This window comes from Arachis ipaensis, chromosome B10 (genome assembly GCF_059453495.1).
Source record: "Arachis ipaensis isolate K30076 ecotype BB chromosome B10, ASM5945349v1, whole genome shotgun sequence".
NCBI classification, from domain to species: Eukaryota; Viridiplantae; Streptophyta; class Magnoliopsida; order Fabales; family Fabaceae; genus Arachis; species Arachis ipaensis.
Genome location: NC_142435.1, coordinates 22,342,054 through 22,356,222, shown reverse-complemented (window position 1 = coordinate 22,356,222; position 14,169 = coordinate 22,342,054). Strand labels below are relative to the sequence as shown.

The 14,169-nt window shown below is 34.0% G+C and overlaps 1 protein-coding gene across 2 annotated transcripts; it reads right to left on the bottom strand.

Moving 5' to 3' along the window:
* Positions 1-3,844: 3,844 nt before the first annotated feature.
* On the bottom strand, positions 3,845-8,146 carry LOC107623327 (callose synthase 7-like). Of its 2 annotated transcripts, XM_088508729.1 has the most exons (10): positions 8,013-8,146; positions 7,496-7,725; positions 7,258-7,353; positions 6,723-7,022; positions 6,441-6,550; positions 5,467-5,695; positions 5,123-5,299; positions 4,646-4,964; positions 4,377-4,448; positions 3,845-4,226 (listed from the first exon to the last, which is right to left on the bottom strand). In XM_088508729.1, the coding sequence occupies exons 2-4, from the start codon at positions 7,636-7,638 to the stop codon at positions 6,740-6,742; spliced, it is 522 nt and encodes a 173-aa protein (XP_088364855.1). In that variant the 5' UTR covers positions 7,639-7,725; positions 8,013-8,146; the 3' UTR covers positions 3,845-4,226; positions 4,377-4,448; positions 4,646-4,964; positions 5,123-5,299; positions 5,467-5,695; positions 6,441-6,550; positions 6,723-6,739. The 2 variants fall into 2 exon arrangements, with proteins under 2 accessions (XP_088364855.1, XP_088364821.1); XM_088508695.1 differs by lacking the exon at positions 7,258-7,353.
* Between the last annotated feature and the right edge of the window lie 6,023 nt (positions 8,147-14,169).

Genomic DNA, 14,169 nt, shown 5'->3' with positions numbered 1-14,169 from the left:
AACAAGATAGATAATAATAACATTACAATCCACAAGATCGATTATGTTACAAGTGAGCCAATCATTTCACTTCATTTGTATCTTCTTAATTTATTTTGTGGCATTATGGATGCGATCCAGAAAGAACTTATTGTATAAATATTGCTCTCATAAAATTTTAGTACCAGAAATAAAATCTCTCACACAAGGACATATTTATAAAGTTTAAATTTAATGCACTTTGAGGTTAAGTAATTTTAGACATGCATTCAATTAAGTAAAGTCACCTAGCAAAAGTAAACTACTTTTTTACATTGATTGTAGAAACCAACAAGTTTAGTATCTTTCAACTTGTATAACTTTTACTACAAAACTTCAATTAGGCTAAAGTTTGGTTTGGAAACTCCTAACTTATCTAGCAACAAGTGTGTCTTAGTTGCAACCGAATTGCTATTCAATTCTAAGAGTTACAAGCATTAGAAGTTGATGCATAACTTGCTAAAAACTGGTTCTTTCCAGCTTAAATCATTAACTTTAAAAAATTCACAACTCCCAATCCTTAACTCCTAAAATTCTGAATTTTTATAGAAATAAACCAAATTAATCATATTTTAAAATAAAATTAGTTTCGCTCCAAAACTCAGCTCGTAGGAGTCTTAGTACAACAAACAAGTTGCTACCCTATTTGAACTTTTCTGTTGCAGGACAGATTTATCGACCTAACTTTAAAAATTCGCCATAAATTGTGTATATAACGAAAAAGGCCTCAAATTTTCCAGTCCAGCTCCACATATTCCCAAGTTTAATCCGGATTTGGTCCTATACAATTCCAATCATCACAGAATTAGTTATAACTTTTCAAAGTTTCTGACTTCGTTTAGAAGTAATGCAGAAAATCAGATTTTACTATTCATCTTTGAAAAATCATAACTAATTCTCTAGTTAAAAGGAAACCTTCAAAATTGAATATTAATAACTATACTTGTTGTAGTTCACTTAGCTTTTAATCTCATAACATTCCAATCTCTATTAAGTTGCTGGTTCACTTTCAAAGTTGCCATTTAATTTCAAAACTCAAATTTTTCAGCAAGCAATTCAACATCTCAAATTCAATCCTTTAAACATTCTCTAAACCCAATTCCAATCAATCATCAACTAAATCCATCACTGATATAATAATCATATAACCAACTCAACAGCAACAAATCCAACATAATCCATCAAAATTTAGAATTTTCATCAATCACTCATCAACAATTCATATTCCACCCATGATCAATCAATTCCACAAAATCCACCATTTCATACAATTCACAGCCACAATTCAACATCCACACAACCAATCAATTACTCACAATAATTCAACCTATTTGCAGTTATTCAATAAACTTTATGGGCATTCTTAAATTAAAACCATTTAAAATTTAAACCCCTACCTTGATGTTGCAATCGTATTATTTAACGCAAAAAGCCCCTTTATCCCCAATCGTGGTAGCAGCAGCGACAATTCCAACATAACTGGGACAAAGGCAGCGGCACCAACTATGATCACAGTCGAAGTAACAATTTTGACATTTCCAGCAGAACACAACAGTACTAAAACAACGATACTGGCTACCGTAATTAGAATAAGAATATAACAGAGAAACAATGCTAAACAGAACAAGAGTGGAAGCGTTACAGGGTTTTGAATGGGAGAATCGATGTCAGAATGAAAAGGATGGCGCAACAACTTGTCTTCTCTGGTGACAAGCTTCAACTGTGATAATTCCAACAAACTCAACAGAGTCAAGAACATCAGAAGCAAGCACAGGGTTGTTATAGAGCAAATAAGGTTCAGAGGTGGTGATTATGGTAGCTAGGCACGATTAACTCACCATGAATTCTGGCGGCGACCAGGAATTCCAGCAGCGGCAGAGGAACGGCTCCTCCTCTGTTGCGTCACTTCCTCACACGCGTTGCTTCCTTCCTTTCTGTGGTAGCATCAACGGCGACCTCCTCTCCCTGTTTGGTTCCTCCCAACGATGGTGGCGGCTTCCATCAACGGCAGCGGCGGCAAGGCGCGGCGACGGCGGCAATGAAGACGAGCTCCTCTTCCTCGCGTCGCGTCTGTCTCCCTCAATGCCTCTGCAAAGCAAATCTCTCTCTCCTCCAATGCCTCAACAACGGTGACGGCAGTAAGGACCCAGCCGCATCGTCCCCTCCTCTCTTCCCCTCTTCTCCCTCGAGCTCCCCCTTCTCCCTTCTCTGTTTCCCCTTTCTCCCTCACTTACTGAGTGTTGTGTGCGTGTGTTTAGAGATTTAGGGTAGTAAATTAGGAAATTTGGGATATTAGGGTTTTTATTAAAAAATTTTAGGATTAGAGTAAAATATATAAATATAATAATTTTACAAAATATTTGAGATAAAATAACAATTCAGAAATCAAATATAATACTATAAAAATTATTTTCAAAATGCATAAGATTTTATTGATCAATATATCAATGAATTTAAATAATTACTTTTAATTTAAATTATAAAGTAAACATACTAATCACATTTTATAAAATATGGTTTAAATCCTAATATCAATTATCTAAATATGGCGCTTATGGTGGGGTGCGATAACGGTGCATATGATGGCTTTATCTCTCACGAGAATCGCGGTGTCACAAAATCAGATCGCGTGGAAGAGGTTGTGTCACAAATCGAACAGTGATTGCAGCTTCCTGGTGACGTGAAAAATTTCAGGACGGAGAGATTAATGGAAATAGTTGAGGAGAAGAGGGTTGTGTGATACCTTCATACACTCACGTTGCAGTTCTCTTCCACGGGACTGGCAGTGCCACAATATGGGATCCGGAAGAAGGGACAGTCACTGTCAAACAGTAATGGCAGCGTCCCGGTGACTGGAAAAATTTCACGAAAGAGACACGGCTGGTGAAGAGAAAGATGATTAGGGTTGCGTGATGGATTGCACTGCAGTCTTTGTTATTGACGTGATTAAGCTTCAAGCACGGGTACCATTCCTTATTCTTTCAAAATGCTATATAATAGATCCCACTAAATTTTTAATTGATATAAAAATTATATTTAATTATTTTTAATTATTATTGGTAATAGTTGACAGATTTATATCTTGACACCCTATACTTTTCTTTATTACATATTATAGACACTACAAAAAATTCTGGTAAAAACGGCAGTTTTTTGTATTTATGGCGGTTTGAACCGCCATTATTACCAATAATGGCGATTTCGTAAAGCGACGTAATTCTGGATGCCATTCTGGTTATTACGGCGATTTTTGAATAGGTTAAAATGGCGGTTCAAATCGCCGTTATTTCCAGGGTTAAAATGGCAGTTTGAACCACCATTATTACCCTGACAGAGTTGTGTTTTGGTTGGTTAAAACGGCGGTTCAAACCGTCGTTATTTCCAGGGTTAAAATGGCAGTTTTTTTATAGGTTAAAATGGCGGTTTGAACCGCCATTATTACCCTAACTGAGTTGCGTTTTGGTTGGTTAAAACGGCGGTTCAAACCGCCGTTATTTCCAGGGTTAAAATGGCGGCTTTTGGATAGGTTAAAACGGCGGTTTGAATCGCCATTATTACCCTGACAGAGTGGCGTTTTGGTTGGTTAAAACAATATTTTTGAACTGCCGTTTTACCCTAACAGTGACATTTTTTATCGTTTAAAAAAAATAATTTTTACCATCATTTTTATTGCGTTAAATAAATAATTGTGATTAAAATTTCACAATAGCAAAAAATCATAATCTATAAATGAAATATATAACTCATAAACAAAATATTAATATAATATATAATTTTTTATTATTGAAAATCAAAAGTAATAACTCCTATACAAAACCTTGTCTTACTAAACTTACCAAAATACAAACATTTCAATAAACACTAATAAGTTAAATCTACCATCCAGTTCTCTAAACTATGTTAATATCTAATAATTTATTTAAACCATCTAATAAGTGTTGTTTTTACTACTTAGAATATGAATATACAAGACAAGTAGCTTAACTATGTGATGATGAATAAGATTTGGAGGCCAAAAATTTTCTCCTTTTGTAATTAACTTTAAAACAAGCCTGCCTTAGTTTTCTAGTCTCTTGTGTGAGTTTCATCTCGGGAACTTGCTCCAACATCTTTGTTTCTTGCTCCAACACTCCAACTTCATTATCCAAACTCATCTCTTACAAAGACTTGTAGGAACCTCTCCTGTCAGGGAATTTCTATCAAGCCGGCTGTTATAAATTGAAATTATAACAATGAAAAGATGTCATTAGAAACAATATATAACTAGTCAAATAATATAAAGAGAAAAAATAAAATTAGATTGGTTGAAAGAGTCGAGAAAATTTATTAAAAAATTGAAATATGAGGCAATTACTTACAGAACCTCAAGTGTCTGAACTAGTCCTAATGTTTCTGGTATAGAACCAGATAAATCATTTCCATTAAATAATCTGCAAATTCCACTATCTTAAATTAGCAATTCTACTATGAAAATTTCTTATAACTGCACAATAACCATATTACTAATAGCTGTCTCTTGGAGTATCAGAACCAATATTTGCCTAATTCAAAATTCAATTCATCATCATATTGCCCAAAAAGTCAAGAGGTAACAATATAAATGAAATTGTTATTAATTAAAACTTACCTCTATAATATCATCCATTGTTAATTCAGCATATTCAATAAGAAGAGACTGAAAATTCTCAGATTCAAGTGCTCGTCTTCTCTCTGTATAAACACAATCTCTTTGGCTGTTGAGCACTTCATCATACTCAAACAACTGTTTCTGAATGTCAAAGAAGTAGTTCTCCACTTCTGGTGATCAATGACCCTGCACAGCAGCTGCACATCAAATAGATTACCTGAATTTGGTCTCCACCAAATATACGAAAAATGTTATCTTCAAGACTTAAGAAAAAGCGTAAGCCTCCTGGATCTCCTTGTCTGCCACTTCGACCACGCAACTTAAAAAATAGAAATTAAAGTTTCAAGTTTAACTACTTATTCAACAATATATCCATGAAAGGAGTTGTGAATAGGGGCTATGATAGCTGAGAATTATAAAAGGCATTTGGCTGTGTAATGCCAGAAGCTATTCCCAAGAAAAGGAAAGAATGCAAACCTGATTATCAATTCTCCGAGACTCATGACGCTCTGTGCCAACTACATGCAGTCCACCAGCTGCCACAACCTAAAGTCACAATTATTATTAAAAATTTGCAGTAAAGACTTTATATTCCTTAACAATTTCCAGAAATGCATTTCTTAGCTCAGCAATGACTTCATCTTGAGCAGGCCCCTACATAAACATACATGATTTAATGACACAAGATTAAAACTTTGCTTAAGTGATATCAAGAAAGAAGAAAACACCACTTAAGATATTCTTTTGGGAAAATTCATTAATAACGCATTCTCAATTATAGTGTTAATTCGATAGAAGCATGATCATCATCATCGTGTCACCTTCTCACATGAATAGGATAGGCGCTCCTCTGCTTCAAGCTCAGTTAAAACCATATTAACCAGAATAGCAATTCTACTATGGCCGGTGATCTCATTTCTTTACTTGATCTAACAAGACCAACACGTTGTTATATATTGGTTCCTATCAGATTAGTTTCTTCAAACATATTAACCAGAATACACATCAGTAACAACTTATGGCAGGTAGCAGCTCTAGGAATGATCCATTCTGAAATAAAAAAAATAGATACAGACTATTAAGGATGATTTGCAAACACACAATAGATTCTAAAATAAAAAATAAGCATTCTTGCAAAATATTCAGTGCATTCTAATACTTGTTATAACAGTAACAGCCTCAAAACAACTCAAATTTTAAAAGGTAATGAGTGAAATTTAACCAACTTTAATTTGTTTATAACAGTAACAGTGCATTCTAATAATTTTTATTAATTTGATCACATTCTCAGCATCCAAAGAAATCATAATAAATCAGCTAGAAAGGTTAGTAATGACAAAAACCTTGGAAGCAACAAATGATCTACAACTGAAAGTTCAGTAATGAATCTAGAGTCATGACAAAGCCAAACTGTCTAATCAATGCACAGTCACTGTATTACCAGGGTATGCTAATATACATGTATGAGTTACACTTAGCTAAGTCTAACTATTCATCTAGTATAACTAACTAAACAACTTCTAATTACTTCTAATTCTAACTGAGTGAGCTGGCAGCTGAGTAAACTACAATCCTTCAAACTATCATGAAATTATGATATAAATTGAAATTATTTACACTTACTACAGAATAAACTTCGGAAAAAGTTAATAAGTTATTCTTATCCTCATCATTCAACTTTCAAGTCATTAAGCCGCTCATGGAAATTACGCCATTCATCTACAATGCTTTAGAAATGAGTGAAGATGTACTGAGGGAGAAAACAAAATAGGTGAGAAAATAAAACCAAACTCACCAGGGTATATCTTTCTTAAGTAGAATAAGATTGATATCCCATCTTCATTTTCCTTATTAAGTTCCTCAATCGAATATCGAACATCTTCTTTGTAATATGGTGTCAAAACACTAAAGAAAAAGCTTACATAAGTTCCAATCATAGTAGCATCAATTAAAATTAACAAACATTATGTGCCTTTAATATTTAAGAACTTAAGATTGTTGGCACTTGCCATTTTTCAATATTCATTCTATTTTTTCCACTTTCATGTCATTAAATTAGTTAATCATAATGACTAACCTGAAGGACAACATGTTTCAAACTTTGGGAGCCTTCAGCATATTCATGAATAAGGAATTTGCAAAGAATGTGATACGGCGACGAGCATCCAGATTTTGAGGCACATTTATGGCTGATTCCTTTACTGTCAAAGGGTCTATATAGGAAATTGAGATATTCTGAGAGGAAAGAGTTACCAATAGAGTTAGGAATTTCTCCAATTTCTCACTAAGTGAAGGCAAACCACTCATCTTGAATTCCTTGACAAATGTGTGTTCTTGTATGCTCCATTCAACTTTATCACAAATATGGCTTACAATCCTATCACAATACATGGAAGACCTTGAATAATCAAGAGGATTCCGGTAAAAGCAGAAAGAAAGTTACTGTTTGGTTTATATTTTCACATTTTGAGAAGAAAAAAGTTGAAAACAATAAAATCATGTTTTCTGATTTCGCAAAATCCTAACAAAGAATACTAAAAATGAAATTAAGAAATAAAAATAGAAACTAAATATGTAAGCATGCGAAATAGTGATATCTTTTTTTTCCTTACATCTTATCTTCCTCATCTTGCAGGAGGTCATAAATGATATCCTTGAGAGTTTCATAGCATTCGACGACTGCTGAATACATGTAGCTAACATTCAAGCTAATAAAATAATTTTTTGATATGTCTGAGAAAGAGATATATCGCATGCAACAATGATTAAATAAATGCATAGACAAAAAAAAGATTTTCTGTTCAGCATTATTTTCTCTTTAAATCAAACAGTTTTAAAACTTAAAAGTACCTGCTGATATATGTAACAAAACCTGGAAGGCAAGCAACTTCCTTGAGCGGTTCCCGGTATGCAAACGCCGCACCAGCTTCCGATGGATCAACACCGTAGAACACCGGCACAACTTTTTGACCCTTGCTGCTCCGACACTCCATTATCTTCTCCAATTCCTTCAACCACCATGTCGAATTCCCATAGCTTTGGGAAAAAACCACGATTGAAATTCTAGAATCTTCGATTGCCTTGGAACAAAAAAGATAAGCATTCAAGCAATTCATCAAACACGTGCTATGCGAATCAGTAAATCACCAACCAAAAGCATATTTACAAATCAAAACCGCAAAACGAATGAAAATTTGTATACATGCATGTAAGAAAAAAATCGAAGGAATTTCATGAAGACCTTACCCCCAATTTTTGCTAACAAAGAGAAAATCAAAACCTAGCATTAAAGATATAGAAGTAGTAACAATTAGCAAATACAAAATATGAGTAATTAAAAGAAGAGATTGTGGATTTGTATATAAACCTAGTTCAACGAAGATGGAGAAGGAGAAGCTTCACAGAGCACAACACGATGGAGTAGGAAACTTTGATGGAGGAGATCGCAGCTGGAAGAAAAGCGTTGATGGAGGAGCTTGCCACCAGAGGAGAGCGTCGTGGATGAGATCGCATATCTCACGCTGCAAGGGAGTTTCTTCCTAGTTCTCACGTTGCCATGGAGTTTCGATAGATTGAGTAGCACAGCGTTTATTAGTAAAATAAGAGTTAGGTTTTTATATTACGGAAGCAGATAATGAGATACTGGCATTTAAAACCGCCAAATTCACTAAAAAACTGCCGCTTTCCACCAGTAAATTATGGCAGCCACATAAACCGCCTCAATTTATGAATATAACGGCAATATTTTAAAATTACCATTTTGTTGATGTCATTTTATACTAGTTTTTTTGTAGTGAGAATAACTTTTTCTTTGTTTTTGTTCAAAGATTCACCAAAATTTCTACAATAATGAAAGGAAAGTAGAACGGTATACTTGTTCATGAAGTCATAATTGTCATAGACTCATAGTGAATGAAATTCATTCCTTGAAATATCCATGATGAAATTTTAAATTCCTACTTCAATGGCAACAAATTACCTCTATCTCTAGCTCTCTAGATATGTGTGCGCGAGAATAAAATTAAGTATATTATCATCTATTAATTCAGAGATAAAACTTTAATTTACTCATAATTTATTTAATTCATTTTTAGATGATTGAATATAATAAATTTTATATTATGTATAAGTGATTGAGTTTGTCCAACAGATAATTAATTGACTAAAAAGATCAGAAAAATATCTAAAATTCTTAATTAGTGAGATATCCAATCAAATTACTTATTAGCATAAAAAAATTTGAAGTAATAATATCTAATATTTTAGTCTGACAGGATATACAATCTGAATCTTGACAATTATAGTCTTGTGAAGGTTTGAGAAAATAATATTAAAGATTCTTATGTTTATGCTACGGTACAATTTGAATAAAATTGTAATTAAGGGAGACTCAATAGAAATAATATCTTTGTACATCTATTCTAACAGTAAAACTCTTAAATGTGGACTGGACGTAGACATTGAGTATATATTGCTTGTGTATTATTTTTTGAATCCCTATCTCTTGCATTTACAAGTATTTTATCAATTCATAGTTTATTTAGTGTTCAAACAAAGTCCTTTTTAAAAGAATATGAAATTATTAAAAACCGTTTTAAGAAAAATATTTAAAAACAATAATAGACCTCAAAAGATATCTTTTAAATATTTATATCCCATGACTCATTTTAAACAAATTTAAAACAAGCTTGCAATTTAAACAAACTAATACATTTTTTTTTTTTTTTGTAACAGTCACTGCCTTGAAAAGTTCTTTAAATTCATTTTTAAATAAAATATTCTGAAGCTTGATTCAATCTCTTTTTTTTGCACATTTTCACAACTTTAATTATTGAATAAATAGTAAATACTTTATTCTCTTAATTAGGTAAAGGTTTAATTATTCTGTTGGTTCTTATAGTTTTGCGACAATTTAGGTCTCTATACTTTTTTTTCTTTTAATTGAGTCTCTACACCTATTTTTTTTTTAATTAGGTCCCTCTTAACATTAATTGGTTTAATTATATAGGGACCTATGTAAATTGGTGCAGAAATCTAAATAAAAAAAAGTATAAAAATCTAATTAAAAATAAAATTTAGTACAAGAACTCAATTAAAAGAAAAAAAAAATATAAGAACCTAATTAAAAATTTTATAAAATTATAAAGACCAACAAAATAATTAAATCTTAGTTAAATGTGAAAATTCCTTTCATTTAGAAAAACTGTAAGTAAATAAATCAACTAAGTGCATGCTATTTTTTAATTATATATAGTGGATCAAAACGAAGAAAATGGAGGACAACATGATTTAAATGCATGACTATTAAAGTAGCTAATAGTGGAGTAATATCATTGAGTGCATATAATAAATAATTGAAAAGAAAACAATAGCACTACAAATCATCAATATGCATGCATGACATCGATAATAGAGAGAATTTTTCTTCTATAAATAGCATTATTGGGCGTGTGATCACATTACATGAAAAATGAAAATTGGAAAACAAGAGAGAGAGAGAGAATTAAAAAGGAAAAAAAATAGAGGAAAAGGGAGAAATGAAGATAGAAGAAATATAAGGTTATTAGGATAGATAAAAATTACTCTTTTTAAAGAAATTACTCCAAATTATCGTATATATATTTGTTATGATTTATTGTTCAATGCTTTATTTTATGCCTTTAGTAAAATTAGATTTTGTTCCTTTTATATGTAATTGTTCAATGTATAGTGGTCAGAATCAAATCGATGATCAAACTAATTAAATTACTAAGTTATTAAATTATTGGTTTAATTAATAAATTACTGATTCAATCGATCAGTTAATAATTCGGTCTTACATAAATAAAATATATAAAATAATCAAAAGTTTAAAAATTAAAATTTAAAATACATATATTTAATAACATTTTAATAAATATTAAGTCTCAACAAGGACTAAATGATTAATCTACCAAAACTAAATGACTAATTTATAGAAATAATAATCTATTAAAAATAATATACAAGAGCAACCAAATATGACAACAATATATTGATACTTTTTTAAATAATTCTTCTTTTCTTTTTTAAACCCTTTTGTACCATGGTAACATGGTATCAGAGCAGAGTTAAAATCAACCATTTCTGACGAATTGACAATTGCAAATATGCTATGCAACAGTCTTGGAATGTAATCATCACAAACCAATTATGACAATTTATCAATTGGTTTCAAATTAAATAGAGATCATTATTCATTATGGACAACTCAATTGGTGGAAGAAGAAAGAAGAAACCCACTAAAGAAAACTGCTTTAAGATCGTGGGTTATCCAAATTAGTGGAAAAACAATCTCAAGTCATCCAGAAATCAGAGTAAGGGAGCCGCCGCTGTGAGCACCCCAGAGGTCACCAACAGAGCAGTGGTGAGGCCAGAAGAGAGGAAGCAAGTCGCGATGGCAAGACAGCAACGGTGGTAAGGGCAAGGATTACTGAACTCCTTGGCTGCTCAGCCCAAGCCGCGACTCAATATGAAAGGGAGACCCAAAATCAGAATCCAATTAAAAAAATGAATGGATTTTCGATTGTGGGCTCCGATACTATGACTCATGACCTCCATGATTTTAACAGCTTGACTATACTCTCAAAAGCCCATATTGAAACAGCTAGTGGAGAATTAATTGATGTTAAAGGAGGAGGCTCTATTACTTTTTCAGAAAAATTGAAACTAAAAAATTGCCTCTATGTCCCTGCACTATCATCAAAATTATTGTCTATTAGTCAAGTAACAAAGGAACTAAATTGTGTGGTACTCATGTACTCTACTTTTTGTCTTTTACAGGACATTCTTACGAAGGAGATCATTGGGTGTGAGCGAAAGGGCCTTTACTACGCTGATAAAGTAGTACACCAGGGTCATGCCATGCTTGCTCACGGAACAGTTACTAGGCAACTTTGGTTATGGCACAGGCGTCTCGGACATCTTTCATTTGGGTACCTCAAATTTTTATTTCCTAGTCTTTTTAGAAGTAGCACTGAACCCCTCAAATGTGAAACTTGTATTCGTGCAAAAAATCACAGAGTTTCTTTTCCTCCAACTAACACTAGAGTCAATTCCAGTTTTTCTCTAATACACTCTGATGTGTGGGGTCCAGCCCCTATTTCCCATAATAATTTTCAATATTTTATGTTATTTGTGGACAATTTCTCTCGCATGACTTGGGTATATTTTTTAAAACACAAATCTGAAGTACCTGATAAATTCTTTGCTTTTTACCAAATGATTCAAACTTAATTCAACAAGAAAATCCAAGTACTTCGCTCAGATAATGGTGGAAATTTATAAACCAATCAATGCGCGATTTTTTTTATAAAAAATGGTCTTATCCATCAAACTTCCTGCCCAAATACACCCCAACAAAATGGTGTGACTGAGCGGTGAAATCGTAAGTTACTTAAGGTGACCCGAGTCATGCTTTTTGATGCACAAGTTCCAAAAACCTTCTGGCATGAAGCTATAGCGACCTCTACCTACTTACTGAATCGCCTACCTACCCAAGTTCTCCACCACAAAACACCCTTACAAGTCTTGACTACTCAGACATCAATCCCGCCTATTCTAACCTTACCACCTCGAGTATTTGGATGTTCTGTCTTTGTCCATATCTCCAAAGTCAATAGAACCAAACTTGATCCTTGTGCAGAAAAATGTGTTTTCGTTGGGTATGCTACACACCAAAAGGGGTATAGGTGCTACAATCCAATCACTCGTCGTATTCATGTGACCATAGATTGTGATTTTTTAGAATCCAAATTTTACTTCAGCCGCCAACATGGCATTCAGAGGGAGAACAATAATGAACCACCAAGTTGGCTAAATAACCTTTGTTGCCTAGAAACTATTCAAACAGAGCAAGTAAATGGAGCCACCGATCATATTTCGCTCAACATAGAAAACAACTTGGTACATACAACCAGTGAAAGTCCTTTTGAGAATGTCAGACAAAAGGTAAGTAATTGTTAATCTGATAATTTACTCCCTGTTTTTAATGAGGCCACTAACAATAACAGTATAGCACTGGAACATGAAGAACCAGAGCCCAATACCTTTATTCTTCCTCTAAGAAGAAATAGAGGCATGCCTCCTGATTGGTACTCACCAGAACATGTTTCCCGTAACTCAAGATACCCGATAAGGGTGGCTAGAGAAGGAATAGCAAATATTGCAAAGGTTTTTTCTACCACACTCTTGACAGAAGACATTCCAAGAACTGTCCGGGAAGCCAATGAGAAAGCTGAATAGCAAAAAGCCATGAATACATAAATGAAAGCTCTAGAGAATAACGGAACTTAGGAGAAGTATATCCTACCGATAGGAAAAAAGCTAGTCGGGTGCAAATAGGTTTTCACCATTAAACACAAGGCAGATGACACCATTGAATGGTACAAGACAAGGTTGGTGGCCAAGGGTTATACACAGACCTATGGTATCGACTACACTGAAACTTTTTCACCGGTTGCAAAGATTAATACTATCAGGGTGTTGTTTTCAATTGCAGCAAATGAAGATTGGCCACTCCATCAATTTGACGTCAAGAATGCTTTCTTGTGGGCGTTGAACGCCCAGCTCTTGCTCTTGGATGGCGTTCAACACCAGATCTGTGCTCCTCTTGGGCGTTGAACGCCCATTAGGGTGCTCCTTCCTGGTGTTCAACGCCAGGTCTCTGCCCCCTTGCTAGCGTTCAATGCCAGCTTCATGCTCCCTGGCTAGTGTTCAACGCCAGCAATGCCGCTCCTTATAGGTGTTGAACACCTATTCTGGCCTCCCTGGCTGGTGTTCAACGCCAGCAAAGGACCTACTCTAAGGTGTTCTATTTTCGGCTTTAACTGTTTCTGGTTCTGTTCTAACTACTGCACATGATCACAAACTTAAACAAATATGAAAATTAAACTGATATGACTAAAATAACTTAATGAAAAACATGAATAATCTTTAATTATGGTTGGGTTGCCTCCTAACAAGCGCTTCTTTAACGTCACTAGCTTGACGGTTAGCTCCTCACGGAGATGGATAGGGGATCAGAAATTCGCCCCTTACAGTGAACTTCTTGCATGCGCTCTCATGGATAAGTTCCACATGTTCTAAAGACAGGATCCTATTTACAGTGTGTGGAATGAATGGATTGTCAGTGAAGATAACTCTCATGCTAGGTGAGAGGCCTTCAGTGGGAATTTTCTTATCCCTCCAGTCCTTGGACACTTTCTTACTGCCATTCCTCTCAGAGCTTGATGATGGTTGCCCCACATCAAACATAGAACTGGTGTCTGGGGGCTTTGTCAGGCTCTATATGGAGAGGAGTGGTTGAATCACTTCATGTTTATTAGTGGTGCTTCCTTCAACTGAGGTAGAATGAGGTTTATGAACCTTGAACACATGATAGTCCTCATCTAATTGCAGGACTAGTTTTCCTCTGTCTACATCAATCACAGCCTTGGCTGTAGCTAGGAAAGGTCTTCCAAGGATGATGGATTCATCCTCTTCCTCCCCAGTATCTAGGATTATGA

Coding starts and splice junctions, on each gene's coding strand:
- LOC107623327 (XM_088508729.1), bottom strand. CDS start 7,638: ATGGAGTGTCGGAGCAGCAAGGGTCAAAAAGTTGTGCCGGTGTTCTAC. Junction 7,354..7,495: donor TTTGTTACATATATCAGCAG/GTACTTTTAAGT, acceptor TTATTTTATTAG/CTTGAATGTTAGCTACATGT. Junction 7,023..7,257: donor CAAGATGAGGAAGATAAGAT/GTAAGGAAAAAA, acceptor GTATTGTGATAG/GATTGTAAGCCATATTTGTG.